The 27,604-nt window shown below is 38.2% G+C and overlaps 1 protein-coding gene across 1 annotated transcript; it reads left to right on the forward strand.

The window, feature by feature from the left end:
- Positions 1-1,104: 1,104 nt before the first annotated feature.
- LOC311614095 (utrophin-like) lies at positions 1,105-27,604 on the forward strand. Its single transcript, XM_084868607.1, has 7 exons — positions 1,105-1,496; positions 4,621-4,696; positions 7,043-7,257; positions 9,341-9,458; positions 15,823-16,028; positions 17,625-17,779; positions 27,205-27,604. Exons 1-7 carry the CDS (start codon positions 1,314-1,316, stop codon positions 27,365-27,367), a joined length of 1,116 nt encoding a protein of 371 aa, XP_084724733.1. The 5' UTR covers positions 1,105-1,313; the 3' UTR covers positions 27,368-27,604.

Raw genomic sequence — 27,604 nt, forward strand, 5'->3', positions numbered from 1 at the left:
GGGAACTGATGGCAAGTGACCCTATATGCATTTTCCTTCTGAGTAAATGTATTCTTTCTAAACATTCAGATGGATGAGGAGAGAGCCCAGGTTGAGGAAGTTCTCCAGAGAGGAGAACAAATGTTAAATCAACCTATAAAGAAGAACAAAACACAAGAGATAAGATTCAAGATACTGCTTTTGAGCACAAAATACAAAATACAATATAACTAAGGTATTGTCATGAGGTTGCTATGAGGTTGGCGAAAATAGGGTAATTCAGAGACGCTCAAATTGGTAAAACCATTGCTGTAAATGAGTGAAATTAAAGTCAGTTCAAGTAAATGCTCACTTCTTTTCTGACACTCCATTCCTGTGATTAATGACAGAAGGTCCAGGTAAGAATATCTTTTAAAAGGATGATTTTCCTTCCCCAGCTGCTGATTGGCCAGGAACCACTGTCACCTGAATCTCCGGTCACCACTGAAGAAGCCCTTGATGCTGACGTGCCTTACTCTGACGTGCAAAAATTAGAAACCAACATTGGATATATGCTAAAAGTTGTGGAAAAGCATTTGGATTCCAGCGATGACGATGAAATGGTTGGTTCAGAGTTTTTCAAACTATGCTGTTCTTATGTTTATTCTCTGTTAATTATAGTTTTACATCAATATTGTTTACCGAAACATCTGCCAAATATGATTTTCTGATGTGCAAATATGATTTTCTGATGAGTGTCGATGTAATTGATTTAGTAATGCTTAAAAGATAGACATTGCACTTTCTGACTAAAAACAGGGTTGTCTGAATGCTAAACCAGATAACATTCTTTATGTTTTAACATCAAATGTGAAATATTTTAAGAAATACCTGACTTATTTTGTTGTGTATAATTTAGATGAACATATCTTGAGTTGTATTTTGTAGGTTAGTTTTCCTCCTTGGGAACTGATGGCAAGTGACCCTATATGCATTTTCCTTTTGAGTAAATGTTTTCTTTCTAAACTTTCAGATGGATGAGGAGAGAGCCCAGGTTGAGGAAGTTCTCCGGAGAGGAGAACAAATGTTAAATCAACCTATAGAGGAGAACAAAAAACAGGAGATAAGGTTCAAGATACTGCTTTTGAGCACAAAATACAATATAACTAAGGTATTGTCATGAGGTTGCTATGAGGTTGGAGAAAATGGGGTAATTCAGAGACGCTCAAATTGGTAAAACCATTGCTGTAAATGAGTGAAATTAAAGTGAGTTCAAGTAAATGTTCACTTCTTTTCTGGCACTCCATTCCTCTGATTAATGACAGAAGGTCCAGGTAAGCATATCTTTTTAAAGGATGATTTTCCTTCCTCAGCTGCTGATTGGCCAGGAACCATTGTCACCTGAATCTCTGGTCACCACGGAAGAAGCCCTTGATGCTGACGTGCCTTACTCTGACGTGGAAAAATTAGAAACCAACATTGGATATATGCAAAAAGTTGTGGAAAAGCATTCGGAATCCAAAGATGAAGAAGAAAAGGTTGGTTCAGAGTTTTTCAAACTATGCTGTTCTTATGTTTATTCTCTGTTAAGTATAGTTTTACATCAATATTGTTTACCCAAACATCTGCCAAACATGATTTTCTGATGTGCAAATATGATTTTCTGATGAGTGTCGATGTAATTGATTTAGTAATGCTTAAAAGATAGACATTGCACTTTCTGACAAAAAACAGTGTTATCTAAATGCTAAACCAGATAGAATTCTTTATGTTTTAACATCAAATGTGAAATATTTTAAGAGAAACCTGACTTATTTTGTTGTGTATAATTTAGATGAACATATCTTGAGTCATATTTTGTAGGTTAGTTTTCCTCCTTGGGAACTGATGGCAAGTGACCCTATATGCATTTACCTTTTGAGTAAATGTATTCTTTCTAAAAGTTCAGATGGATGAGGAGAGAGCCCAGGTTGAGGAAATACTCCAGAGAGGAGAACAAATGTTACATCAACCTATGGAGAAGAACAAAAAACAACAGCTCTGGTTCCAGTTACTGCTTTTGTGCACAAGATACAACAAAACTAAGGTTTTGTGATGGGGAGTGTCTGTGCCACTGAATAACTCAGCCCTTGTCAGTAGATGTTTGATATTGCATTCAAAACACACCATTTGGAATATTGTCTCCTCCTTTTTGGTGTGTATCGCTGAACATTTTTTTACTTTTAGGAGGGAAAAGAGTCAAAGAAAATAGGGAGCATAAAATCTTATTATGGGCATCTCTGTTGGATTTCTGATAATGTAATAAATCTTAAAAGGAACCTTCCTTTTTTTTTAGAGTAGATTCCTACTTTGGATCTTTAGTTTATATAGAGTTGCCTGACCATGTCAAAAAAAATGTCTAGCCGAAACCGGTTTGGCTCAGTGGTAGAGCGTCGGTCTGCGGACTGAAAGGTCCCAGGTTAGATTCTGGTCAAGGGCATGTACCTGAGTTGCGGGCACATCCCCAGTAGGGGGTGTGCAAGAGGCAGCTGGTCGATGTTTCTCTCTCATCGATGTTTCTAGCTCTCTACATCTCTCCCTTCCTCTCTGTAAAAACTCAATAAAATATATTTTTTTTAAAATGTCTAGTTTACAAATAACCAAATTTGGGAAGTTGATAAACTATGATTTATATTCTAGAAAAGCTTCACTACCAGCTCCCTTTTCAATGGCCATAATCCCAGCCACATTATAAATGAACTGCTGTTCCCCCAAGGTCTGTTCTTGTAACACATAAATGCAGAACTCTAGATTAAACATCTTGTTATTAACTCGATGATTTTAGTCTTGAGTTTCGGGTTCATTTAGGAATTATAACCATTTTCAGGGTCACTAACTCAATGAACATGATATTTGTGATCATTTTACTATACTTTTGAACTTACAGGGGAATATCATTTTTCGGAAGCTCAATGTAGAGACACAGTGAAACTATGAAAGAAGCTACCTTAATTCATGAGTAGATGAACTGTGGTTATTTGCAAATAGTAGCCAGCATTTATTAAATTGTAGCCATATACAAGTAAAAGAATTCAACTCCTTAAGGACAGGTGTGTGGCCCATCACTTTTGTTATTTTGAAAGTTCTGATTGGAGAACACAGAATATAGAGTTATTAGGGAAGATAAGTAGTCTACTCAGTTTAGCTTAGTTTTCTCTGAAGTTAGGGTCTTAGGACCTTTTATTGTCTTATGTAGAATATTCATCTTCTATAATATTGTTCTCCAGCGTTAAGATTGTATATTGGATTACCTGTATGCTATTTTAATCAAAAATCCAATTACATTTCTTGTTATGTTATCAATTCTTATTTAACTTAGTTACATTTTTAGCAGTGAGGCCCTGAGGTCTTAAATGTAATTGTGAGATTTTAAAAATGGGTGAAATAATAATAATATTAAAATGTTTCATTTCATATGGAAGGTTATGATTTGCAGCATGTTCTCCTGTCCTCAGTAACTCAGGAAAGAACCTGTTATGCTTTCCTGTTTGCTAAATGAGTTTCGGTGGCATTGGTCATAAAGTGAAACATTTCTGTTTAAGAGCAGGCTGCAGACGAAAATTAGAATAGAGATTGTTAAGGGTTTGCATAGCAAAGCAGGGCAAAAATATAAAAATTCAAAACATAGTTTTAAAAAATTTGATTCCAAGTATTGTACTTTTCCACAAAATAATCTTGCGCTTTTTTTCAGTTAATTGTGGGGATATTTTAAGAGATATACATTGTTATTGTTAATGATTTTACAGGCAATTCCTATTCAACAGAGGAGAACAGGCCAACTAGCTTCTGGAATTAAAGCATCACTTCCCCCTGCAGATTATTTGGTTGAGATTAACAAGTTTTTACTTTCTATGGATGATACTGGATAGCTGATCTGGAAAGATCAATTAGTTATTAACTTTGTAAAGGGGGTTTCAGGGAGACAGATGATGACTTAGATTTGGACATGTCTGAATATCTAATTGCCAGACTGAAAGTATATTTTTGAGAGTCCTTGGCATCTTTAAACTCTGTGTGGTAGATGTAACCATTAGAAACCAGGACCCAGGGAGAGAAGCCTGAGTCAATGGTAGAAACCAAAACTCCTACCCTTTAGAATGTTAGCATTTGATGGATGGGCAGATGAGAATGAGCTGGTAAAGACACTTAGAAGGTCAGAGAGAGGTGGGAGGAAAGTCAGGAATCCAGACTGTTCAGAGTTCAAGGGAAGGTGTGTGACAGCATTAAATGTTACAAAGGGCCAGGGCAGCTAAGGAATGGATGGCCTTCTTATTTTCTTTTTTTAATTGATTTCAGAGGTGATGGGAGAGGGAGGGAGAGAGAAGCATCAGTAATGAGAGAGAACCATTGATTGGATGACTGACTCCTGCATGCCCCCTGAGACCAGGGAATGTGCCCTGGATGGGAAAGGAACCATGATCTGGGTCATAGGATGATGCTCAACCACTGAGCCACACGGTTGGGCTGGATGGTATTTTGATAGTAATGTTGGTGGAGTAGGGGCTTAAGCAAGACTGCGGTGGATAGCAAAGCTGTCATGTAGGGTAACACTTTCTATTTGGGAAACAAGATCACCTTTATTTATATGGTACTCTTCTCTTTCCACTTGGCCGGATGCTATAGGTATGCAGAGATGTGCCCACTGCACTGAAGGAACGGGGCCAGGAGCCCTGCTCTGTTTCTCAGACAAGAACTGCTGGTAAGATACAGTTTATTCCTTAACCATTTTTTATAAATATAGCAAGACATTATAACTATCACCATCATATATGAATTAGAGAAAACTTTAAACTAAAAAACACAACACAGTTGTGATCTGTTACTCTATTTTCAATTACTTGAAAGGAATGTCTTCTTTAAACCCAACACATACTTGCCTGCAAGGCACTCATGAGAGATAAGCTTTTTGCCTTTCTTGGAAAAAGAGTGGGACCTGGTCCCCAAGAGAGCCTGGGAAGGGAAGGGAGGAGGCAAGGTGGGAAACTGAGGACATGCGGTTTTTCAGAATGTCAGCTATAACCATTACCCAACATGCCCTGGGAAGAGTGTAATTGCATGCAGATCATTACTGAGAACAAAGGATTAGGTATCCAGGAAACAGGTGGGAGATGGGGTTTTAGAAGAGTTCTCCATCCCAGGGAAGCTATTTACTGATAGATGCCAATGATCACTTCTGTGTGGAGGGAAAAGTTTTCTCACTACTGTATTTCCTTCTCTCCTTGTCCCCATCAGAGTATGGGTTATGGCACCATTGCTATAACACCGTACCTTGCAAGCTCTCTGAAACACCGTGCCCTGCTCTCTCTCTTGACTCTTACTGGCCATTTAATTTTGGAATTGGAAATTTCAGTAGATGATTTTGTCAAGATATATGCAAACCTGTTGGGGCTTGTAATTTAAATTGTGCTGAATTTATGGATTGACGCCTTATCTAATATACTGTATGTTAAAGTAGTCTCCAGATGGCTCTAATACTTCAGCTACCTTGTGTAAAACTAAAGACAAACAATCAACCTTCCATCATTAAAAACAGAAGACAAGCACAAACAACTGAGAGAGAATAATATATATCCAAGTTGTGAAGAACACAAGGATCTCTAACTGAAAGTTCTGGAAAAACAATGTCCCAGGACAGATTTATGGATCTGATCACCCAAATTTGATAACATCTATATGTTCAAAACAAAACACACATTAAAAATCCTAAAGTAGAAACAGTGTTTTCATCAATATGGCAAGATTCACCGTTCCTATAAAAAATTAGTCCTTGCAAATAAAAAAGGAAGCAGATAAAGACCGCAGTTATAAATTATACTATATTTGGTTAACAAACAAAAAAAGTTTGCTCTCACTGATAATAAATAACCAGTAAATGAGCACAGTGGTGCGCACTGTGTGTTCATCCATTGAGACAGAGTATCATTGGTGTATATCCTGGATGCAGAGTCCACATGTTGCTGTTGCAAATCTCAGTTTTTAACTTTTAAGGAAAATTAGCACTGCTATTTTATTTTGCTAATAAATATTAAATACATTACTCTTATTTTCATGTTTTCTGATCTAGTCATTCTGCTTTAGCAAATCGATACCAAAGTGTTCATCAGAGATATGTTAAGTACTCTATACAAATGGAAGGAGCCAACTAAGTATCTAGCTATAGGGAAAGAGTTAAGTAACAGGTAGTGAATATATATACATATTAGAGGTCTGGTGCATGAAATTTGTGCGTGCTGGGAGAGTGTCCCTCAGCCCTGCCTGCACCCTTTCCAATCCGGGACCCCTCAGGGGATGTCCCTGTGGGATTGGACCTAAACCCGCAGTCAGACATTTCTCTCACAATCCGGGACTGCTGGCTCGTAACCGCTCACCTGCCTGCCTGCTTGATCACCCCTAACTGCCTCTGCCTGCCTGCCTGATTGCCCCTAACCACTCTCTCTTCCCTGACAGCCTGATTGCCCCTAACCACTCTCCCTTCCCTGCCAGCCTGATTGCCCCTAAGCACCTCTGCCTCAGTGCAGCCACCTTGGCTTTGTCCAGAAGGATGTCTAGAAGACGTCCTGTCTAATAGCATATTACCCTTTTATTAGTATAGATATTCTTACTTAGGTATTCACAATGATGTGGATGAAGAATTGCTAATGTTCATATCATAAAGTTAAGTGCTTTACAAGCTCTCTAAAAAACAGAAAACTATGAATAAGTTGGCTTCATAATTAAGGCAAACCGCTTGACAAAATAAGATAGCAGAGCTAATTTTCTCACAGTTGGTGTATTTCTTAATATATCCTCTCTTGGTGTCAGTGTTAGTTACTTTTGAGTTATTGCTGCCCTAGAATATTGTATAACTGGGTATTTAATTGGCTTTACAGCTACCAAAGATACTGTCGGAAATACCATTGCCACTTCCATATGAAGAAATAAAAAACTCTCACCATTTTTCAACCTAATCTAAATTTTATATAAGCACACAGATGCATGTCAACATTGCCCCACTACAGTCAGAATATCCCGTTGACTGTGTACTTTGCTATATTTTTTATTTCAGCTCATCCTGCTCCCCTAAAGGTGGTGCTAGAGTCCTCTGCATCAGAGTCTCCTGCTCAGGCTCCTCCTACTTCGGAAATTTCAGTACCTGATGATCTGGATAAAATGACAACAGAACTAGCTGACTGGCTGATATTGATCGACCAGATGCTGAAGTCCAACATTGTCACTGTCGGGGATGTGGGAGAGATCAATAAGACGATTTCCAGAATGAAAGTAGGTTCGCAGCGTAGAGGTTTGTCATGGCAACACCTCCGCACACGGGTAGACATGATCTGTCTGGCTCCCTTTTGTTTGTCCTGAACTCTGGGAGAGTGAGCTTTAAGAACTTCTTTATCTGCCAAACAGCCATCCCAGACTAGCTGGGAAGAGTCCAGATTTTCTTGTATTTGTGCTGTTTTGGTAAGATCACCTTTACCACGTGAGTTGTAGACTCAGTGTATATTTTCACATCTGAAACTGAGTTTGTAAATCTAGTCCCATCAGTACAATGTAAACCAGTGTTACAGTTAATGCCTAGTATGATGTATGATAATTTCCTGAAGTGCATTTTCAACTTTTGCTTTATAATGTGATAATTTGTTTAATTGCTGACATTAAAAGTGAGAATGCCTGACCATCATATTATATATATATATATATATATATATATATATATATATATATATATATATATATATATATTGGCACACTATGCCATGCTAATTTGTAAGGTTATTTTTCCATATTCAGTGTGCTGGCTTCTGGGCTTGTGTACTGTATAGAGAATAGAGATAAGGCACAGAATATACTAAATACAAATTGACATATTTGGAATGAATCATTAAGTAATGACAGTGATTGCTAACTGTTATTAAGTGCTTAATGTGTGTTGGGCACTTTTGTAAGTAATCTACATGTTTACTTCCTTAACTACCTTTTGAGATAGTTCCCACATGTATCCCAGATTACATATATGCCCGGCTATGATGGAGGCACTTAATGTGTGCAAGTAGATGGTCTCTGCACAGAACAGAGTGTAATAACAGGCATAGGCAGGTGCATATGACGGGATAGGGGAGCCTGGGTGAAGGAGAGAGTTACTGCCACAGCGATGGAAGGCAGACAATGTAGGATTTTCACATGTAGGAACAAGTAAATGGCATCGCTGGTCTGGGGAGCAGAGAGAATAAAGACATGAGGTGGGGGAGCATGGAGGGTGAGGGATATGGGGGTCATCATTTGTGCAGCAAAGAAATGCAGTAGGAAGTGAGATAGCAAGGGCAGCTTGAGTTCACGCTGATGGAGCTTGCAGGCCATGCAGAGCCCTTTGGACTTTTCATCTGCAAGCCATGGGCACGTGTTTTTACTCCTTTTCTTTTTTACACTGTGGCTGGACACTGAGGATAACAATGATCTCTCTTAAGCAGGAACAATGGGAATAGTGCAAGAGATGCTTAATACAAAGAAAAGAGCCTTTCTGGGCTGCTAAGACCATGCTGTCGCAATTAGCAGAGATTCGGAATAGTAGACGTGAAGTGTAGATGAGGGTTTGATTGATTCAGTTTCAAGTGTGTTGTGTTGAGAGGTTCTTAGGCAATTTAGAAAGAAATGACCAGCATTCATTGCAATGTCTCTCTGGACCCCGGATTGGAAGTTGTGAATAATCCATTTAGAAATAACATTTGACACTGCAGGAGTAATTGGCGTCTGCGAAATTAGTGATTTCAGAAAGAGGAAGCGCTGGGAGAGAATCTTTGCCATGCCATTTGTACCTATTGGAAATAGTCTTTAGGGCTATTAGTTCCATAGTTGAAACACACCATTTCCTGACATTAACTTTTCTCCCATCCTTATCAAGAGATACGTGTATAGCAACAGTTTTCTGTGTCTAAAATTATTTAATTTACAATTATTCAATTAGCATTTTTCTAATACTTCACTGCCATTCCTGAAGGTGACAGTGGTTTGTGTTCATACCCAATGCAGGCCTGATAGGCATTGCTGCTAATCTTTTCAGAGAAGTTCTTAGTTTTTGAAGGGACTTCTTCATTTAATCTCCTCAGAACTGATACAGCTTAGCTGTCAGTATCTTACCATTTCTTCTTGTGAAAACAAAAACACAGACAGGTGAAGTAATCTAGATGGTAAGTGGTAGAGCTGAGATTTGAACCTAGGACTGACTGTGCCACAATCGCAGATGCCTCACTGTCCTGTTCAGGAGACAGACAACTTTGATGTCAGTCCACCAGTTTTGCTCCTGAGTGTTCTTGGCGAGCAGCCTATTAACAGATCTTAAAAATCATTTCTACTTAAACAGATCACAAAGGCGGACATGGAACAGCGCCATCCTCACCTTGACCATGCTTTTACACTGGCTCAGAATTTGAAAAATAAAGCTTCCAGTTCAGATGTGAGAACAGCAATCACAGAAAAATGTAAGTCCAAAAATTATATGTCATCATCTACTTTCACTTACACACATATACACCTTTTCAAAGATTATTCAACCAGAAATTAATATTATTTAATACTCTTTATCTATGAATAAATACAGTTTTCCCTTGTTTTTTTTTTAATCTTTTGTGTACAGTCAGAATTCCCTTTTGAATTCATCAAAGTATTAATATTATTACATTTAAGTACTTACTGATTCATTAGATTATTTCCTCTAAAGGTAATATTCCTTTTGAAGGAACCAAGAAAAAAAAATTAGAGAAACCCACAGGAATGCAAACCCATTCTTTCATTGTAATTCATTCACTAAAAGGAAATCTTAGCATGTCATTTAACTCATCTTCTCAAAATTCAGTCCAAAGATATTTATTGAGCAACTACTCTGCACCTCTGTAGCTGGGAGTAATCTGGGAACACCTTAGCTAAAGACAAAATAAAATAAAATAAATAATAAGCAAACAAAGCAATCGCAGTCACGATTTTTGCTTCGAGTTTAGTACCTGGTTTAAAAGCACCTGTATGTCATATCAAAGTCTAAATTCTCAAGAATGGGAAGGAAAAAACAATCTAATAATAAAGGGAGGGAGAAAGAAGTAAAATGGCGAATTCAGGAAAAATAATCCCATTTTGTGAGACACTAAAAGTGTTCTGCAAACGGCTCTGTTATAATAAACCTTGTTGTCACATTTATTTTGAAATCAAAACATACTTTAGGGACTTTTAAGGGCGATCACTGTCTGCTTTTATCACCCTCTCTTCCATTTCAGCTCTCAGCCTCATCTGTATCGCTCCATACTGTATATGTCCTTTAAAACTTCCGGACAGTTCTCAGTTCTCATTCTCCTTACCTTTATTTGCATATTTTTTCCCCTCAACCTTTTCTCCCCAGGTAAAATTCCCCTCAGTTAATAAAATGTCACCCACTCAATAAAGTCTTTCCCACCCTGTTCTGGTCTCTCATGTTTTCTATCTTTAGTTCCTGCCATGATCTTTGCTCCCAGAACTTTATTGTGAATCTCACAGTTACTGAAATTTCCTCCACAGATTTGAATAGTCCCCTTTCTGGGGCCTCCCACCATACTTCATGCAAGCTGTGGACTTAATCTGTAGAAGAATATAAACTGGAATGTATTTTATTACCTTGTTTACTATTTCTCGAGGGGAGAAATTTGACTGTTTTTCCTATAAAAAAGGTGCTTCGGTTTCAAAACAAATGTATGGCAGCAAGGTTGTTGCAAGAGATGAGTTAGCAAAGAGCTTTTACTGTCTCAGAGTGTTGCTTTATTTTTACGGATTCAGCCATTTTCCTTCCTTTTCTGAATTGATGGATTGCGATGTCTATGGAGATCCAGAGGGACCCCATTTTCCATTGCTGGCAGGGGAGCTTCTCTGGTTTAGTGACAGCAAACTCTTTGCAAATCCATCTCCATTTTGCCTTTTCTACAGTCTTATGTTCCCTCCCCCCATTTTCCCCAACACCTTTGTATTTGTCCAGTTTCTTTCCTTCTCCCAAATATCTTCCCTTTCCAATTTACCTCTCTCTCTTTGTTTTCTCTCCATTTTCTTATGTACAGACTGCACAGTCTTTGTCACGATTTATTATATGAAAAACCATCCTCAGCTTCTACTATCAATAGTAGTAGAAGTTTTTTGCTCTTTTTGCTCTTAATCACAAATAGTAGGATAATATGCTTCTTTTTATGATACACCAGTGATACTTGCAGACACTTGATGTTTTTAATTTTATTTATTCAATTTTCAGGGTTTTAGTTGAATTGGTCAAAGACAAGTAGAACATTATGATAAATTTGTCTTCTCAAGATACAATCTTAAGCAATTTATTTAAGCTTTTATTCAGACAGTATAAAACCAATCAACTCATTGACACAATTTTTTTTAGAATTAATATATGTGAGTATAATTTGCAGGTTTCTGAACAATATTGGAGTGATAACTTTAATGGTTTATGATAGCCTGTATTATCCCAAGAATTTCACCAGAAGAAATGTTATATTGTAATTAAGTTCTTCTTGGCCTGCTACATACCTATAGCACTTCAATTTTCCATCACATTCACAATATCTTCTAGAAGTTTGTTTTTAACTTTCTACCTGTTATTCCATGGGTTGTTGAAGATATTGAAAGCTATTGCTTATGGGTACTTCAGTTCCAGATCATGAACTGCCCTTGAAGTTATTAATTAGAAGTTTATTTCCTTAGATCTTTCTTTCTTAATTTCATCTTAAAAATGGGAAGAGGAAAGAAGGGAGGTGAGGAGAGAAAGAGACTGTGGGTGTTTTTTATTATTATTATTATAATGAAGGGCTGCTGGGTACATAAAACTTGAATTTACTTTTATTGAACATAGAAAAATATTTCCTTTTAGAGAGATTTTATGCTATAGTAAGACGAAGGTGAAAGTATTCTTAAGGAGTTTTCTTTTCAAATCAAGACTACCTTAGAGCATCTCCCTTTGAGGATGACAAGTGATTCTGTCTGCGTCTTTCATATATACATATATATATATATATATATATATATATATATATAATTGATTTTTTTCAGAAAGGAAGAGAGAGAGGGATATAGAGTTAGAAACATCAATGAGAGAGAAACATCGATCACTGCTTCTTGCACACCCCCTACTGGGGATGCGCCCACAACCAAGGTACATGCCATTGACCGGAATCGAACCCAGAACCTTTCAGTCTGCAGGCCGACGCTCTATCTACTGAGCCAAACCGGTTTTGGCTGTCTGCATCTGTCTTAAAGTTCTATTAATACCTTTCTTAAACCAGGTCTTGTAAATATAAAATAAGATAGAAAATTATTTTTCTTAGAACTTTTTGCTTTACCAGTTCACAGTAGTAGATATTTTTTATTGGTAGGCATTTTAGTGCATTTAGAATATATATTAACCAAAGGACTTGCATGACTTGTATGCATATATGCATAACCCTTGGCCACAGGCAATAGTGTGGTGAAGGCCTGGGATGGGGCAGAAGCCTGGTGGAATGGGGTAATAGGGGTGGAAGTGGGAGACATCTTTAATACGCTCAACAATAAAGATAAATTAAAATATATAAGAAACTGCTCATATATAAAAAAACAAAATAAACAAAAGAGGCCAGCAGAGATTGCCCTAGTGGGAAGGAAACAAAAGCTCTGGTTGTGCTGAGCCCCAGTTCCGAAAGCTCTGAACCCCAGTTCTAGGCCAGTCCCAGGGGACCCAACCTCAAACAGAGGGAGACGAGGCTATGAGGCGGAATCCCAGGGGAGCGGCGAAAGGCAGAGCCCTCGGTGTCCTGCACATTGCGCACAGAGGATGGTTTGTTGACTCTGATGCTAGACTGCCCTAGCGGGAATGAGACAAAAGCTCCAGTCTGGGAAGATCGCGATGAGGAACGGGAACTGCTGCTGGGCACCAGCAAGCTGGGCACCAGCGGGAGCCGAGTGACGGCCCCTGGGGGAGAGGTGCCACTGGGCCCTCGACCGCTGATGGCGGGCCATGGAGCTGAGGCCGGGAGCTGCTTCCTGGGCAGTGCTGACCCCAGCAGCAGGCCGAAGCTGCACAGGAGGCCGCGGAGAACAAAGGGGCACAGCAGGCCAGCCTGCTGACCTTCCAGGATGAGGAGGAAGAAACCGAAGAAGTTTTCAATGTGAATAAATCTAGTTATAGCAAAAGATAGTAAAGTTACTTAAGAAAGAATACGAAAAAGATCTTGAAAAATCGAAGATTAAGACAGAACTCAACTCAGCAGCCAACATTGCAACATAAATGCATTTTTTAAAAAAATGACAATGTGGAGCAGCGGCGGCCAGGCCCAGAGTGGCCACGCCAAGGGCAGTGGCAGCCGGACCCGGAGCAGCAGAAGCCAGGCCCCAGAGCAGCAGCAGCCAGAACCAGAGCAGCAGCAGCCAGGCCAGAAGCAGCCAGGCCTGGAGCATTGGCAGACAGGCCTGGGGTGGACGCGACAAAGCCCAGGGCGGCCTGGACCAGAGCAGCCAGACCAGGAGCAGCTGGGCCCAGAGAAGCAGCAGACAAGCCCGAACCACCAGGCCCAGCGCAGCCAGGCCCAGAGCAGCCGGGCACAGAGCAGCCGGGCCCAGAGCAGCTGGGTCAGGACCAGCCAGGCCCTGAGCAGCTGCAGCCAAGCCTGGAGCAGCCAGGCTGGGAGCGGCCATGACCATAGCCGCCAGGCCCGGAGCAGCTGGGCCCAGAGCGGCAACAGCTGGGCCCGGAGCAGCCAGCCTCGGAGCAGCAGCTGCCAGGACTACAGCAGCCAGGCCGGGAGTGGCCAGGCCAGGAGCAGTCTGGTCGGGAGCAGCCGGGCACGGAACAGCCATGTCAGGAGCAACCAGGCCCGGAGCAGCAGCATCCAGGCCTGGAGAGGCAGCAGCCAGACCTGGAGCAGCTGGTTGTGGAGCGGACCAGAGCAACAGAGGCCAGGCCCAAAGCAGCTGGGCCCGGAACAGCTCTCTCCTCACCTGCCAGTGCCCCAGGGCTGCTTCTCAGACATGGCTGGAAAATTTGGGGGAACTTCAGGGTCTGCTGTATCAAGTGATGAAGCTTAGATTTGGATGTGTTGAGTTATTATAGAACTGGGTTGTTGATCTGTGAGTGCCTTCTGTGGAGTCTGGATGAGGTTGGTTGATCTATTTGGAAGTCTCTTTTGCGTGAAGTGTATCCTTGGACATGAAAAATTTAAAGTTCTGAAAGTTTAAGGTCTCTTGCTAAAAAGAGGTTTTAAAGCTAACACCTTCATTTCAATGGATAAAGGGGAGGACAAGCCCTTCCCACCCAGAACAGGTAATCCAATTCCAGCCAGCAGCAATCTTTAAAAAATGTGTCCATTTACATTTGAGTGGCTATGCCTTTTGATAGCCAGGGGCAAGTTAACATGTAAACAAGTTTGCTTTTCAGTTCCCAGGGCAGAAAAAATAAGGTTTAAAATGATTAGATTTTAAAATTTTTTCTTAAAAATATAAAAGTTTATTAATTAAAAAAAAAACAAGGAAATTAAAAAAAACCTGATGAACAATATTAACTGTTGATTATAGTAGAATCAGAAATATGGGAGGGGAGTGGGCTGACAACTCTGGGGTGGGGGGAAGGGGGAGTGGTGGTTGCAGGAAGAGACTGAACATAAACAGTGCACCTTTGGATGAGAACAATGGGGGGGTGCAGAAAGGGCAGAGGGTGGGGTGGGAACCTGGTGGAGGGGGGAAGAAATGAGTAACCTTTGTAATAATATGAACAATATTAATATACAAAAAAAAAAAACAGGACAGAAAGAAGGCCAAGGGGCACATGAAAACATGCTCAAAGTCACTAATTATCTGAGAGATGCAAATCAAAACAACAATGACATACCATCTCACACCTGTCAGAATGGCCAACATCAACAAATCAACAAAGGACAAGTGTTGGTGAGATTGCGGAGAAAAAGGAACCCTCATGTACTGCTGGTGGGAATGCAGACTAATGCAACCACTGTGGAGAACAGTGTGGAGTTTCCTCAAAAAACTGAAAATGGAACTCCCATTTGACCCAATAATCCCACTCCTAGGAATATATCCCAAGAAATTAGAAACACCAATCAGAAAGGATATATGCACCCCTATGTTCATAGCAGCACAATCTACAATAGCTAGAATTTGGAAACAGCCTAGGTGCCCATCAGCAGATGATTGGATCCAAAAACTATGGTACATCTACACAATGGAATACTATGCTGCCATAAGAAAGAGGGTATTCTCATCATTTGCAGCAACCTGGATGGAATTGGAGAACATCATGCTGAGTGAAATGAGCCAGTCAATGAAGGAGAAACACCACATGACCTCACTCATTTATGGATAATAAAGAGCATTATAGACTGATGAACCAAAAGATAGATATAGGGACAGTAAAACAACAAGCAGACTGTCGAATTACAGCGGGGAGGGTGGGGAGATCTGGGGGAGATAGATGAACCGAAGGACTTGTAAGCATGCATATAAATACAACCAATGGACACAAAATTCTGGGGAGGGAGGGTATGTATGGGAGGGGGGGCAATGTTAAAATATGTTCACAGACAATAATTTAATTTAAAAAATTATAAAAAAATGGAGGTCAGCAGTTGGAACAGTAAATAATAAAATTTAGTGGAGTTTAATAGAAGAATTTTTCTTTAAAAAAGGTTTCTAAAATATATCAACTGTATAGTGTGACTAAGTATCGACTTGCCTCTTTTCTCCTTTCTTTTGCTAGCTTCATTTGTAATAAGTTTGGTTTCAGGCACTTTTCCCCTTTCCTGAGAGTCACTTTCAGGAATTCTTTTTTTGTATTGCTTCCTTTAGTGGAGGAGGTGAGGAACCATTGGAACAGCACTCAGCAGAGCGTGGAGTTGCGGCTGAAGCAGCTGGAGGACATGGTGATTGACAGCCTACAGTGGGATGATCACAAGAAAGCGACTGAGGAACTTATGAGAAAATATGAGGCTCGACTCTATAGTCTTCAACAAGCCCGAAGGGATCCACTTATCAAACAAATTGCTGAAAATCAAGTAAGACTCAATAGATACCTTTTGGCGATATTGATTTGTTGGATGTGTGGGGGTTTTTGGTTCTGTAGTTTTAAGGATTCTTGTGATGCTTTCCCAAGTTCTTAGAATATGCCGTGAAATTAATATAAAGCATTTGACCAGGAAGAATTCTGAAAAATTCCTGGAGCCATAACAAATCAAAATGTACATGTATCTTAGATTTACAGCTCACTGACTCCTTGCAATTGGAACACATCCACAAACCAGCCAGTAGAAAGAGAACATTTTCAGGATCCCAAGAACCTTCCTTTGCTCCCTTCATGTCTACCCTGAAGGTTATTTCTATTTAGGAAATTTCTTGGGACTTTCCTTTGAGGGCTACTGTAGGGAACAAATCAGGTAATAAGTAAGTTTAGTTTCATTTATTACCTTTTTAACAACCTGGTTTATCAATGTCATCAGAGCATCGAACTTCTGTGATCAGTTTGGTTAATAGAGTTGATGACATTGAACATGTGTGGCACTATTTTAAATTTTCTCCATAATCACAGAAAATATTCTTGAATTACTGTTTATGGCTGTCAGTTTATATTTTAGTGTAACATTTACTTTCCCTTCAGATAGCCTAATATAAAAGTGTACAGTTGTGAAGAATATAATAATGGAAGCTAAGTCTCAATAATGAAAGTATATTTTCATTCTTCACACAAATGGACTTTTCTGTGGTTACAATATAAAAAAAGTGGCCAGGTGTCCTGATTTCCTGGATTCCTCCCTATGTTTATGATATCTCCCAAGTGTTTTTGCCAAGTGGATCAAAAGTTATATCAGCAGAGCCTCTGACACTTCAGCAAAGGAATACAATTCAAACTGGTATCAATGCTTCAATCATCAGATGTAGCATATTCTTTTCTAATTTGCAGTATGGTCATTTTCTCCGGAAACTTCAGGGTTAACCTTTTTTCTTTTTTTTTTTTTTTTTTTGTCAGTAGCTACAAAGAACTCTAGGAACTTCCATTTGTCCTTTAGATTTCATGAGGTGTATCTTGGTCCCAGGCGCTCTCAGAGATTGAAAAGTAACTGATACACCAATGGACATAGCCTCGGTGTAGCTATTCCAGCAATTCCCAGTGAACCTTGCATGGCTGCTTGATCCACTCAAGCAGTTACCTATACACGGTGATCGAGAGGGGCAGGAGACCGAAGACTTCTATATTGTTGGCCCTTTCCATTGCTCTAAGTACATAGACGGGAACTCTATAATCAATTCATTCCTATACAGTGCACGTTCCTATAAGGATCAGATGTATAGCAGAAGGAATGAAAAAAGACATTGTTTTCAGGAAGTCTAAAAGAGGAAATATCTAAAAGAGGAAAAGACAAGCATTTGTTTAATGTCATCTGCTATGGATCTGATGACTTCCTTGGTTGTTTTTCTTTTCATGTCTGTAATTATTTTGATTTCAACTTACATGCAAGAGTTTGTCCAATAATTTGTTTTCTACTTTTGACATCTGTCTCTAAAACATGTTAAAACCTACTGGGAGGACCAAAGTTTTGGCAATACTGGTTACTGAGTGACCAAGTCTAACAATGGCGCCTGAAATTGCACCTTAGCTACTGCTTCAAGAATTGGTTCCTGGAGACGGGATCGTGATGGCATTCGATAACATCCTTCAGAAGCTGCTGAGGGAATACAGTAACGATGACATGAGGAACGTGAAGAAAGCGACAGAATACCTAAAAACATCCTGGATCAATCTCAAACAAAGGTAAACGCTAAGGCCCTGCCAGGTATCCGTGTGTTGTCAGGTTGAGAATTTGGTGGCTTTGGCTTTCTCATGGAAACATGCCAGAAACTGAGACTACTGGAAGTACATTTTAGTGTGATTAAAATTTTTTTATGCTATTCTGAGTGTTATCCTACAGAGTGTATATTTATACAATATCTACTTGATTTTATACAATGGAGATTTTCCTTAAATACGTCTGAACTTTGCCAGTGATTATTTATATGTTCTGATTTTTCTTTTTTCTTATTTGGTCTCCTGGTGATACCTAGAGTAAATCTTGTAGCTCCGTGATGCTAAGGAACACTCGGGTATGGGCAGCTGCATTAGGGTGATGGTAATCCTAAGGGTCATTAAAATAGTGGAATGTTTGGTCAGATTGCCTCAGTTGAGGCTGAGAACACATGGATCCAACTCTAGACTCCTAAACTATTCTGTGTGTAGTCAGGGCTTACTTGATGTATATATTCTTTTTTATTACTCTGTCTAGTCAGTTTATTTAAACAGTCTTAAAATAGCATATGTGTTCATAAGAGAGAGATTTTCCTGTCACTTGAAGACCTAAGACTTGAGGACCTATAAAGAGGGGTTAGCATCTGTTTAAGATTGCATATTTATATTTACCATCAGTCAAGATGTGTTTACCTTCAGCACCCTGCAGGGAGCACCTTGCCTAAGATAATTAGGTTTCACACACATTTGTACATATGCAAATACAGCTGCCTGAAAGCTTCAAAGATATCCTAACACATTTGTTTTTCTGTGAATAAAATGGATAATATTAGAACACTTTAGGATATATATTACTGGTAATAAAGTATGGTCAAGCATTTAATAACAGTTTGATATGAAGGTGTTTTATACAATTTCAGAATGCCATTTTTAGTTATAATTTATAAAGTGGAATTTTGGAAAACTCAGAGAGAATTATGAGGGCATTATATGAGATGAAAACCCTAGGATTCTGGGGGAAATAAGACTGGGGTTGCAAATACAAAACTTCATAAGTGGTTAAAGCAGAACATAGCTATAATATTGTTCTTTTTAGTGTGTTATACAACTGTTTTGTTGTAACAAGGTATTTGAGTATAGAAAGGATTTGAATCCAAGGCTGGGAAGAAGGTGAATTAAAAAAACAGACTTAAGAAAGCTGGTAAAGTGAATTAGTGGCAGGAGGGCACCGTGTCCCAGGAGAAGCAATGTATATGTGTTCTGCGGGCAACTGAACACTACTGGAGGTTTATAGGAAGTAAGTGCTGAGATGAGGTGGCTGACATTCCAGAATGTCATATAAATGGGAACATGGTATGCAGATTTTGTGTCTAGCTTCTTTCACTTAGCACAGTGGTTGGCAAACTCATTAGTCAATAGAGCCAAACGTCAACAGTGCAATTGAAATGTCTTTTGAGAGCCAAATTTTTCAAACTTCTTTTAATACATTTCTTCATAATAGACTCGCCCAGGCCATGGTATTTTGTGGAAGAGCCACACTCAAGGGGCCAAAGAGCCGCATGTGGCTCATGAGCCGCGGTTTGCCAACCACTAACTTAGCAGAACTCACCGGGGATTTCACCCATGTTGTTTCATCTATGAGTAGTTTATTTCCATTACTCAGTATTCCATCATAGGCATGTACCCACGATTCAGCATTTAGCACAGGATGACTTTTGAGTTATTATCAGTTTTTGAGCATTATGAAAGAAGCTGCTATAAACAGTTGCATTTGGGTTTTGTGTGGACACAAAATTTCCATTTTTCTCTGGTAAAACGATTGCTGGATTGTATCTTAAGTGCACGGTTAATGTTAAAAATTGCCAAACTGTTTTTTAAAATGGCTGTACCATTTTCCACCCCTGCTTACATTATGTGAGAGTTGCAGTTACTCTACATTTTCACCAGCATTTGATGTAGTGTAGTCGTTTTAAAATCCATTCTAATAAGTAGTGATATCCCATTGTGGTCTGAATTTATGTTTCTCTGATGATTAATGATGCTTAACATCTTTTTATATGCTTATTTGCCATCCATATATCTTCTGTTATGATCTGCTTGTTTAAATCTTTTACCTATTTTTTTTAAAAGAATGTGTTATTTGGGGTATAAAAAGATAACGGTTCATTATAAATTTAGAGAATGTGGAAAAGTACAAATAAGCAAGTAAACCACCTTAAATTGAATATTAAATAACCATTTTAATACTGTGTTAACATGCAACTAATAAGGACAGGCAGGTGGATGATGATGAATGGATGGATGTGTGTATGTACAATTAGAAAACATACATAAATAAGTTGTCATATGTTGCTAAATTTTTTTGCAGGGACACACTGCCTCCATCTGCTGCTTTTTTAAAAAATTGTATTTATTGTTAAAAGTATTACATATGTCCCCAAACTCCCATTGACCCCTTCTTGCTTGCCCCCTCCCTCTGTTCTAGGCCTTCACCATCCTATTATCTGTGTCCATGGGTTATGCATATATGCATACAAGTTGTTTGGTTGATCTCTTATCACCAACTCACTCTCTCCAACATCCCCTCTGAGATTCTGGCCTTTTCCATGCTTTTATGTCTCTAGATCCATTTTGCTCATTAGTTTATTTTGTTCATTAGATTCTACATATGAGTGAGATTTGTCTTTTTTTATTTTTATTTTTTACTGGCTAATTTTGCTTGACATATTATTGTCCAAGTCCCTCCACGTTATCTCAAAGGATAAGATAACATTTTTAACTGCTCATAGTATTTCATTGTGTAGATATACCACCATTTTCTAATCCCCTCATCTACTGATGGGCACTTGAGCTGTTTCCAAATCTTAGCTATTTTAAATTGTGCTGCTATGAACATAGGGGTGCATATCCTTTCTGATTGGTGTTTTTAGTTTATTAGGATATATTCCTAAAAGTAAGAATCACTGGGTCAAATGGCAGATCCATATTTAATTTTTTGAGGAAACTCCATACTGTTTTCCATAATGGTTGTACCAGTCTGCATTCCCACCAGCAGTATACTAGGGTTTCCTTTTCTCAACATCCTCTCTAGAACTTGTCATTGGTTGATTTATTTATGGTAGCCTTTCTGACAGGTGTGAGGTGATACCTCATTGTCATTTTAATTTGCATCTGTCTGATCAGTGACTGAGCATTTTTTCATGTTCCTTGGTCATCTGTATGTCGGCTTTGGAGAAGTGTCTATATATCTCTTTTGCCCACTTTTAAATTGGGTTGTTTGTCTTCCTTTTGTTAAGTTGTATGAGTTCCTTATATATTTTGAATATTAACCTTTCATGAGATATATCATTGCCAGATATGTTCTCCCACACAGTCAACTCCTTTTTCATTTTAATGCTGGGTTATTTTGCTGAGCAGAAGCTCTTTATTTTTATTTTGTCCCATTTGTTTATTTTCTCCTTAGTTTCCTTTGCCCTAGGAGATATATCTACAAAAATATGGTTACAACAAATGTCTCAGATTTTGCTGCCTATGGTTTCTTCCAGGATTTTTATGGTTTTACAACTTCCATTTAAATTTTTTTACCCATTTTGAGTTTATTCTTGCATATGGTGTAAGTTGGTGGTCTAGTTTTTTTCTTTTTTTTTTTCTTTTCTTTTCTTTTTTTTTTTTTTGCATGCATGGGTCCAATTTTCCCAATACCACTTATTGAAGAGACTGTCCTTATTCCATTGCATGCTCTTGCATTTTGTCAAATATTAATTAATCATACTGGCTTGGGTCAGTTTCTGAGCTCTCTGTTCTGTTCCATTGATCCATATGCCAGTTCTTTCCTAGAAAAATACAACCAGTTCTTGTGCCAGTACCAGGCTGTTTTGAATACAGTGGCTTTGTAGTATAATTGATATCTGGTATTGTATCCCTGCAACTTTGCTCTTCTTTCTAAAGATTCCTGTAGCTATTCAGGATCTTTTATTATTATTATTCTATATACATTTTTGGAATATTTATTCTAGATCTGTGAACTATGCTATTGGTATTTTAATAAGGTTTGCATTGAATATGTAGATTGATTTAGGTAGTGTGGACATTTTAATGATGGCAATTCTACCAATCCATGTATGTGGTATATTCTTCCACTTGTTTATATCTTTCTCTATCTCTCCTTTTAATGTCCTGTAGATTTCTGAGTAGGAGTCTTTAACCTTATTTAAGTTTATTCCTAAGTATCTTAATTATTTTGTTGCAATGGTAAATGGGATTAATTGTTTGTTTCTGTTTCTGAGAATTCATTATTAGTGTATAAAAAATCATCAATTTCTAGGTGTTAATTTTGTATCCTGCTACCTTGCTGAATTCCTATATTAAATCTAGTAGATTTCTGGTGAAGTCTGTAGAGTTTCTATGTATAATATTATGTCATCTTTGAGTATACTTTCTCCTTTCCAATTTGGATGTCTTGAATTTTTTCTTCTTCTCTGATTACTGTGGTTAAGACTTCCAGTACTATGTTGAATAAGATTGGCAAAAGTGGACATACCTGTCTTATTCCTGTTCTTAAGGGAAATGCTTTTAGTTTTTTCCCACAGAGTATAATGTTGGCCATAAGTTTGTCATATATGCCCTTTATTATGTTGAAATATGATCACTCTATTCTCACTTTGCTGAGAGTTTTTATCAAAAATGGGTTGTTGGATTTTGTCAAATGCTTTTTCTGTATCTATTAATGTTATCATTTGATTGTCTTTCAATTTGTTTATGTGATATGTCATGTTTATTGATTTGAAAATATTGAACCAGCCTTGCATTCCTGGAATAAATTCCACTTGGTAATGATTTATAATCTTTTTAATATATTATGGATCCAGTTTGCTAATATTAGTTTGAGGATTTTAGCATCTATGATCATCATTACATTGGCCTGCAATTCTCTTTCTTTGTAGTGTCTTTATCTGGTTTTGGAATTGGATAATGCTGGCCTCATTAAAAGAGCTTGAAAGTATTCCTTCTTTTGGATTTTCTGGAATAGTTTGAGGGAATGTAAGTGTTAGTTCTTCTTTGAATAATTGATAAAGCTCCCCTTTGAAGCCATCCATACCTGGGCTTTTCTTTTCTTGGAGTTTTTTTGATTACTGCTATTTCATCTATTACTAGTCTATTCAGGTTTTCTGATTCTTCCTGATTCAGTTTTGGGAGGTTGTATTTTTCTAGGAATATGTCCATTTCATCCACATTGTCCAGTTTGTTGGCATATACACTGAGTAGCAAGATTATTATGATCTCTGAATGCATAATCTGGCCACTACTTGTGCACTTGAGAAGAATATATATTATGCTTCATTGGGCTGAAATGTTCTATAAATGTCAGTTAAATCAGTCTGATCCAGTGTGTCCTTTAGAGTCACCCTTTCCTTGTTAAATTGTTTTTGGAAGATCTATCCAGTGAAGTCAGCAGGTTGTCAAAGTCCCCTACTATGACTATATTGTTGTTGATCTCCCCCTTAAAGTCCTTTAGAAGATTTTTAATAAATATATTTTTGTGCTCTTTTTATTGCTGCACATATGTTTACCAGGGCTATATACTCTTCTTGAATCAATCCCTTTAATATTATGTGGTGACCTTTGTCATCTCTTATGATGGCCTTCACTTTGAAGTCTATTTTGTCAGATATGAGTATTGCTACCCCAGATTTTTTTTTCTATTTCCATTTGCATGGACAATATTCTTCCACACCCAGACTTTCATCCTGTGTGTCTTGTTCTGAGGAGGGTCTCCTGGAGACAACATAAAAGTGGGTCATGTTTTTGTATCAATTCAGCTACCCTATGTATTTGGACTGGAGTTTTTAATCCACTTAACTTTAAGTTTTTTATTGTTTATTGCCATTTTAATTCTGTGTACTTACATTTTTCTCTTTCTCTATTTTTTCTTTTCATTATACCAGTACCTTAGCATTTCTTGCAGTGTTTCTTTGGTGGTGACAATCTCCTTTTCCTTTTCCTTTTGTCCTAGGAAGCCCTTTATCTCACCATCTATTTTGAATGATAGTCTTGCTGGATATAGTAATATTAGTTTTAGATCCTGGTTTTTCATTACCTTGAAAGGCCATTTCCTCTGGCTTGTAGAGTTTCTGATGAGAAATCAGCTTACAGGCTTATGGGAGCTCCTATGTAGGTAACAAATTGCTTTTCTTTTGCTGCCTTTGAGATTCTCTCTTTGTCTTTAATTTTTGACATTTTAATTATGATGTATGTGGGCATGGGCCTGTTTGGGTTCTTCTTGCTTGGGACTCTCTGTGATTTCTGGACTTGGGTGACCTTTTCTTTCACCAAGTTAGGGAAGTTTTCTGCCATTATTTCTTCAAACATGTTCTCTATTCCTTGTTCACTTTCTTCTCCTTCTGTCCAACTGTTATGCAAATCTTGTTATCTTTCAGGCTGTTCTACTGCCCCCTTAACACATTGCGGATGGATCACAACAATTCTTGCTTAATATTACACAGTGTTCTACAAAGTATCATATTTTAAAAAGATATTAGCTTGTAAGAACATGTAATAAATAACTTCAAAATGTAATGGGTATTTAATTTTAAAGTGTGCCTTTAACAATTATGTAAAACATTTTTTTTGTACTCATTCAATTGAAACTTATCTGGCCACTGGATAAAGTTAACAAAAAAAAACAAAAAACAAAAAAAAGAACTATTTGTCCCCAATGTGTTCAGCTGTCCTTTTGTTTTTAATTGTTTTTTCCTTTTGGTTCTCTGATTGACTGATTTTATTTTTTACCCTATCTACTTATTCACTGATCTAATCTGCAGCTTCCGCTACTCTGTTGTGTAATCCTCAAATGTGTTCTTTATTAGTGCTATGCCATTCTTTATTTCCAACTGTTCTTTTATAGTTGCTCTATCTTTTCTCATGCTGTTGAGCTTCTCTGACATCATTATTCTAAACTCTACATATGATAAATTTCTTATCTCCATTTTATTTATCTCTTCTTCTGGAGAATTCTTCCGTTCTTTTATTTGTTTTGTTTTTCTCCCCATTTTGGCTGCCTGTTTGCCTTTCTATGTATTAGGCAGATCTCCTGTACTCCCAATCTCTAGTGCAGGACAATGTCAAAAAATATTTCTGACTGGCCCCAAGTCTCCTCATTGGAGCTATTAGTAATCCACAGTTTGTGCTCCCTTTGTTGGGTCTAGGTGCCTTTGGGAAGGACCAAGTTGTTCAGGGAGGTCTGCTTTTCCTAGGCTCAGCTCCACGTGGCAGACTCCAAACCTCTTGAAATCTTCCTTTGCCTGTAGTCTGATTGTTATCAGCTTTGATTTGCATCAAGCTATTGACCACAGGGTTGGGTGAGAGATCTTCCAGGAGGGTGTGGGAATTGCCTTTTTCCCAGGCAACAGCCACCTGAATAGCAAGGACTGCCAGAGAAAGATGTCCTCACAGGATGAGGGAATGACTCAGCCTAGGAAACCTGGGTGCCTGCCCTCTGAGCTCCAAACCCAGAGCCCCCAATCCTGGAATTTCCTCACTGAGTTCCAGTTCACTCTGCCTTCCTTCTGTCAGAGCCCAAGGTGAGTGGCTGCACACAAAATTGTATTTATTGGCCCTTTTAGAGGGTGCCTGCATTTCCAGTAGTCTCTGCCTGACTGACAGCAGCCCTCCTTCTTTTCTCAGCCAGATGTTATGTGGGCACTGTTCTCAGTTCTGGTGCTCTGGGTGAGGAGTCCAGCTTGAGGTTTTGATCCCATAGTCTTCAGTGGGAATCCCCCACAGCTGAGATATCCCTCTGGCACTTCAGCTGCTGATTGTGGAAGCCAGGCCAGCCCTTTTGTGCCTCTGCACTTCCTAGCAGTCTCTATGCAGTCTCCAGTTTCCAACTGGGTTATTTCTCAGCTAGTCCTCAGTTGAGTTTTCAAAGTGGTTCTTCTGTACTATAGTTGTGTTTCCTGGGAGAGTGTCAGTGTAGCTCCCACTTACTCCACTGCCATTTTTAATCTCTTCTCTAGCTGTGGCTTAAGATAGTTTGGCAAAGTCTGTCACAGGTGCTAATTTTAAAAAAGATATATTTTATATACCATTCAATTCACCATTTAAAGCAGGGTGGGGAACACCTGGCCCATGGGCCTTGTAAGGCCCACAGAATCTTTTGGTCTAGCCCTGCCAAGGAAGTAGGGCTGAGTTAATTAAATGTTTGACCAAATATAGCAGGCTAAATTTTAAGTTGATAATTTTGTGTGGCCTGTGAATGATGTTATAAATATTGAAATGACCCTTGGCAGAAAAAGGTTCCCCACCCCTGGTAAAGTATACAATTAAGTGGACTTTAGTATATTTACCATGTTGTAAAGACATCACCATACTCATAATTTTTGTACATTTTATCACCACGAAATGAAACCTACCACTTATCAGCAGTCAGTCTGCACTGCTTCCACCTCCAGTCCTAGTCAACAGATAATTGGCTTTCTCTCCCTATGGATTTATCTTTCTGGCAATATTTCATATAAATGAAATTGCACAATATGGGGCATTTGGTATCTATCTTCTTTCACTTGGCATAATGTTTTCAATGTTCATCCATGTCGTAGCATTTATTGATACTTCATTTCTTTTTGTGGCTGAATAATATTTTCTGTATTAATATGTTTTGTTTATCAATTCCCCCCTCAACTGATAGATATTTGGGTTGATTGTACCATTTGGCTATTATAAATAATGCTGCTACAAATATTTGCGTACAAGCTTTAGTGGACATATGTTTTTAGATCTCTTGAGATTAAATACCTGGAAGTGAAATTATTTGTATCCACTTTAAAATTAGATTGTTTGTTTTCTTATTATGGAGCTTTGATGTCTATAAAGTTTTAAAGGTTGATATTATGTATTTCTTAAATCATGAAACTCTAGAATAGTTCTTTGTAGATTAAGTGAATGGCATATAAGAGCTTGATATCCAATGTCTTTCAAGAATAATATTAAATCAACTTAAAGAACCAATTTGTATTGAAAATATAAAATTAGTTCTAAGTTATTTTTATTTTATCTTAAGTTTCTTCAGATGCTATTTCTTGTAGAATTCATTTAGTCACCCATTGTGTACATATTTATTGGTATTGCCTTTTGTGTCATGCATTATATTAAGGTATTAAAATAAATCAAATGGGGAATAATATATAATTATGAGTTATAAAATATAGTCACAATTATTTTGTAATATGGATGTGATTTTTGTTGAGTTATGTCTCTCTCCCTCTTCTTCTCACAATTCACATTATCTGCCCATTATGGATTAGTCAGGACACATATGAATAAATCCCCCAATTCCAGTAGGTGCTTGAAGAAATTGAGGTCCTTTGAGGCTATCTGCTGATTTTTTTCTTTAGTGTGTCATGATGGGGCGTGTTACACTGTAACTAATGGAGACTTGCCCATCTTATTCCTTGCAGCATTGCTGACAGACAGAATTCCATGGAGGCTGAACTGAGGGGCAGTGAAGGCCTCTCACATGAACCTGGAGAATTTCCTAAAGTGGCTACAAGAAGCAGAAACCTAACTGATGTTCTTACTGATGTGTCTCAGCGGGAGCATGCTCCTGACAAAATCTTCTGAGGAGGCTAGTGAACTGATTGAATAAAATAGAGCCAAACTACATTTTTTAAGACCTGTTGCCTCTGTGATACTTCTCTGTATCTTAATATTGAGTGGCACTTTAGCCTTATGGAAATTTTGGTAAATTTAAAAGAAGAGTTTAAAATAATCTTTCAGAGGTTATTAAAAACTGTGCTTCTCTTTATAGCTAATTGTTGTTTTTCTGATTTGAAAAATTAAAGCACATCATCAAAACTA

Source organism: Pipistrellus hanaki (assembly GCF_964339955.1).
Source record: "Pipistrellus hanaki genome assembly, chromosome: 20".
NCBI classification, from domain to species: Eukaryota; Metazoa; Chordata; class Mammalia; order Chiroptera; family Vespertilionidae; genus Pipistrellus; species Pipistrellus hanaki.

Bases quoted from the DNA above. Each gene is read 5' to 3' on its own strand.
- LOC311614095 (XM_084868607.1), top strand. From the start codon at position 1,314: ATGATTTTCCTTCCTCAGCTGCTGATTGGCCAGGAACCATTGTCACCT. The intron at 16,029-17,624 runs GTAAGACTCAAT...ATTGCACCTTAG, and splicing joins AACAAATTGCTGAAAATCAA to CTACTGCTTCAAGAATTGGT. The intron at 17,780-27,204 runs GTAAACGCTAAG...TATTCCTTGCAG, and splicing joins TGGATCAATCTCAAACAAAG to CATTGCTGACAGACAGAATT.